The sequence below is a fragment of the Orycteropus afer genome, unplaced genomic scaffold (assembly GCF_000298275.1).
Source record: "Orycteropus afer afer isolate SDZICR_OR568_19922 unplaced genomic scaffold, OryAfe1.0 scaffold00780, whole genome shotgun sequence".
In the NCBI taxonomy this organism is placed as follows: domain Eukaryota; kingdom Metazoa; phylum Chordata; class Mammalia; order Tubulidentata; family Orycteropodidae; genus Orycteropus; species Orycteropus afer.
This window is the reverse complement of record NW_006922367.1, coordinates 271,530-273,823: the sequence shown is the minus strand read 5'-3', so window position 1 is coordinate 273,823 and position 2,294 is coordinate 271,530. Positions and strand designations below refer to the sequence as shown.

The 2,294-nt window shown below is 37.4% G+C and overlaps 1 protein-coding gene across 1 annotated transcript in view; it reads right to left on the bottom strand.

The window, feature by feature from the left end:
- CHM (CHM Rab escort protein) overlaps positions 1–2,294 on the bottom strand; it is a gene marked incomplete at its 5' end in the record, with an annotated part of 306,558 nt that overhangs the window by 50,245 nt on the left and 254,019 nt on the right. The window contains one exon of the mRNA XM_007957699.2: positions 79–175. Within this exon, the coding sequence (XP_007955890.1) occupies positions 79–175 (97 nt within the window). The remainder of the gene's footprint in view (positions 1–78; positions 176–2,294) is intronic.

The following is a 2,294-nucleotide window of genomic DNA, read 5'->3' as shown; positions in this document are numbered from 1 at the left end:
GACCACTATAACAATAGATGTCCCCTTTACTCCCTAAACAAACACATCAGACTAATAACCAGACTCTATTGTGCTTACAAGTGCCTTTCATGCATGTCATAGTTGAAGAACATAACTCAATGACCCGAACAGCAGAAGTTCCTGGTTCCGATGCTGGTACTATCAAAATGGAAATCTGAAAAAGCAGAAACAAAGTATCAGACACAGCTGTTGAGACCTCATTTTCAATCTTCTATCATTAAATGCTAACTATCAAAACATAATGTTTTTTGTTTTTTCCCAAATGACCACTGATACATGAAAAAGTTTGGCTTATAAGGATTTAATTTTGGGACAGAATTTGAAACATGTAACTTGCACATATGTGTCTTAATGTCTGTATTTTTATATATCTATATAAAAACATATCATAGTCATGTAATCTACATAAAAATAGTTCAAGTATCTTTAATATTTAACTACTATTTTCAAAGGATGCAATAATGACATTACTTATAAAATACATGTACGTTGGTGTCTGAAATCAGACAATACTAAATCAATTTTGATTCTTCATAATAGGTAAAAATAGCAGTTATAGGGCACTAGAAACCATATATATTACCAATCCCAAAGATATAAAAACAAGCTGTCAAAGTAAATTGTTATAGATTTAATTATATTACCCCAAATGTGTGCTGGAATCCTAACCCCTGTGCCTGTGATCCTATTTAGAAATAGGGTTTTCTTTGATATAGTAATCAGATCATGCCCAAGTTGGTTGGGATCTACATCTATACATTTCTGAGATATATAAAGAGAAGACTATACATAGAGGTACATATACAGAATGGAGGTGGTGTGGGGGTGTTGCTACGACTGAGACACTGATTTGTACATTAGCTTCCATAACTGTGAGAAAATAAATTTCTGTTCTTTAAAGCCACCTACTTGTGGATTTCTGTTACAACAGCACTAGGTAACTAAGAATTACATACTGAAACCTTTCAAAATCAATGGCTTCAAATTAAACTAGATATTCTGAATTAAAATTGAAATGTGAAATCATTATTAAATAATGTTTACTGTTATGTTCCCCTAGGTACAGGTTTTAGACAGTAGGTGCCCATTAGGCCAATGTTTCTCTGTAGAATCTAACATTTTACTATTAATCCTCAATCTGAGGAAACTACATGCTCTCATACAAAAACTATTTGCCAAAAAGTTGTTGTTGTTAGATGCCGTCGAGTCATTCCCGACTCATAGCGACCTCACATACAGCAGAACAAAACACTGCCCGGTCCAGTGCCAGGCCCATGACCTTTGCTATACCTGAGCCCATCATTGCAGCAATTGTGTCAATCCATCTTTTTGGGGGCCTTCCCCTTTTTCATTGTCTCTCCACTTTGCCAACCATGATATCATTCTCCAGGGAATGGTTCCTTCTGACAACATGACCAAAATAGGTGAGACGAAGTCTGGCCATTCTCGCTTCCAAGGAGCATTCTGGCTGCACTTCCTCCAGGACAGATCTGTTAGTTCTTTTAGCAGTCCATGGTACTTTCAGCATTCTTCGCCAGCACCACAACTCAAAAGCATCGACTCTTCTTCAGTCTTCCTTTTTCATTGTCCAGCTCTCACATGCATATGACCCGATTGAAAATACTATGGCTTGTTGTCAAGTGCACCTTAGTCTTCAAGGAAACTTATTTGCTCTTCAGCACTTGAAAGAGGCCTTTGCAGCAGATTTGCCCAATGCTATATGATGTCTGATATCTTGATTGCTGCTTCCATTGGTGCTGATTGTAGGACCAAGTTATATGAAGTCTTTGACAACTTCAATCGTTTCTCCATTTATCATGATGCTGCTTATTCATCCCACTGTGAGGATTTTTGTTTTCTTTATATTGAGGTGTATTCCACACTGCAGACTGCAGTCTTTGATCTTCATCAGCAAGTGTTTCAAGTCATCCTCACCTTCAGTGAGCAAAGCTGTGTTGTCTGCATAATGCAGGTTATGAGTCTTCCTCCAATCCTGATGCCACGTTCTTCTTCATATAGCCTAGTTTCTTGGATTATTCATTCAGCATACAGATTGAGTAAGTATGGTGAAAGGATACAACTCTGACGCACTCCCTTCTGAATTTTAAATCATGCAGTGTCCCCTTGTCCTTGTTCTGTTCGAATGACAGCCTCCTGGTCTATGTACAAGTTCCTCATGAGCAAAATTAAGTGTTCTGGAACTCACATTCTTCTCAATGTTATCTGTAATTTGTTACGATCCACACAATCAAATGCCTTTGCACAGTCAATAA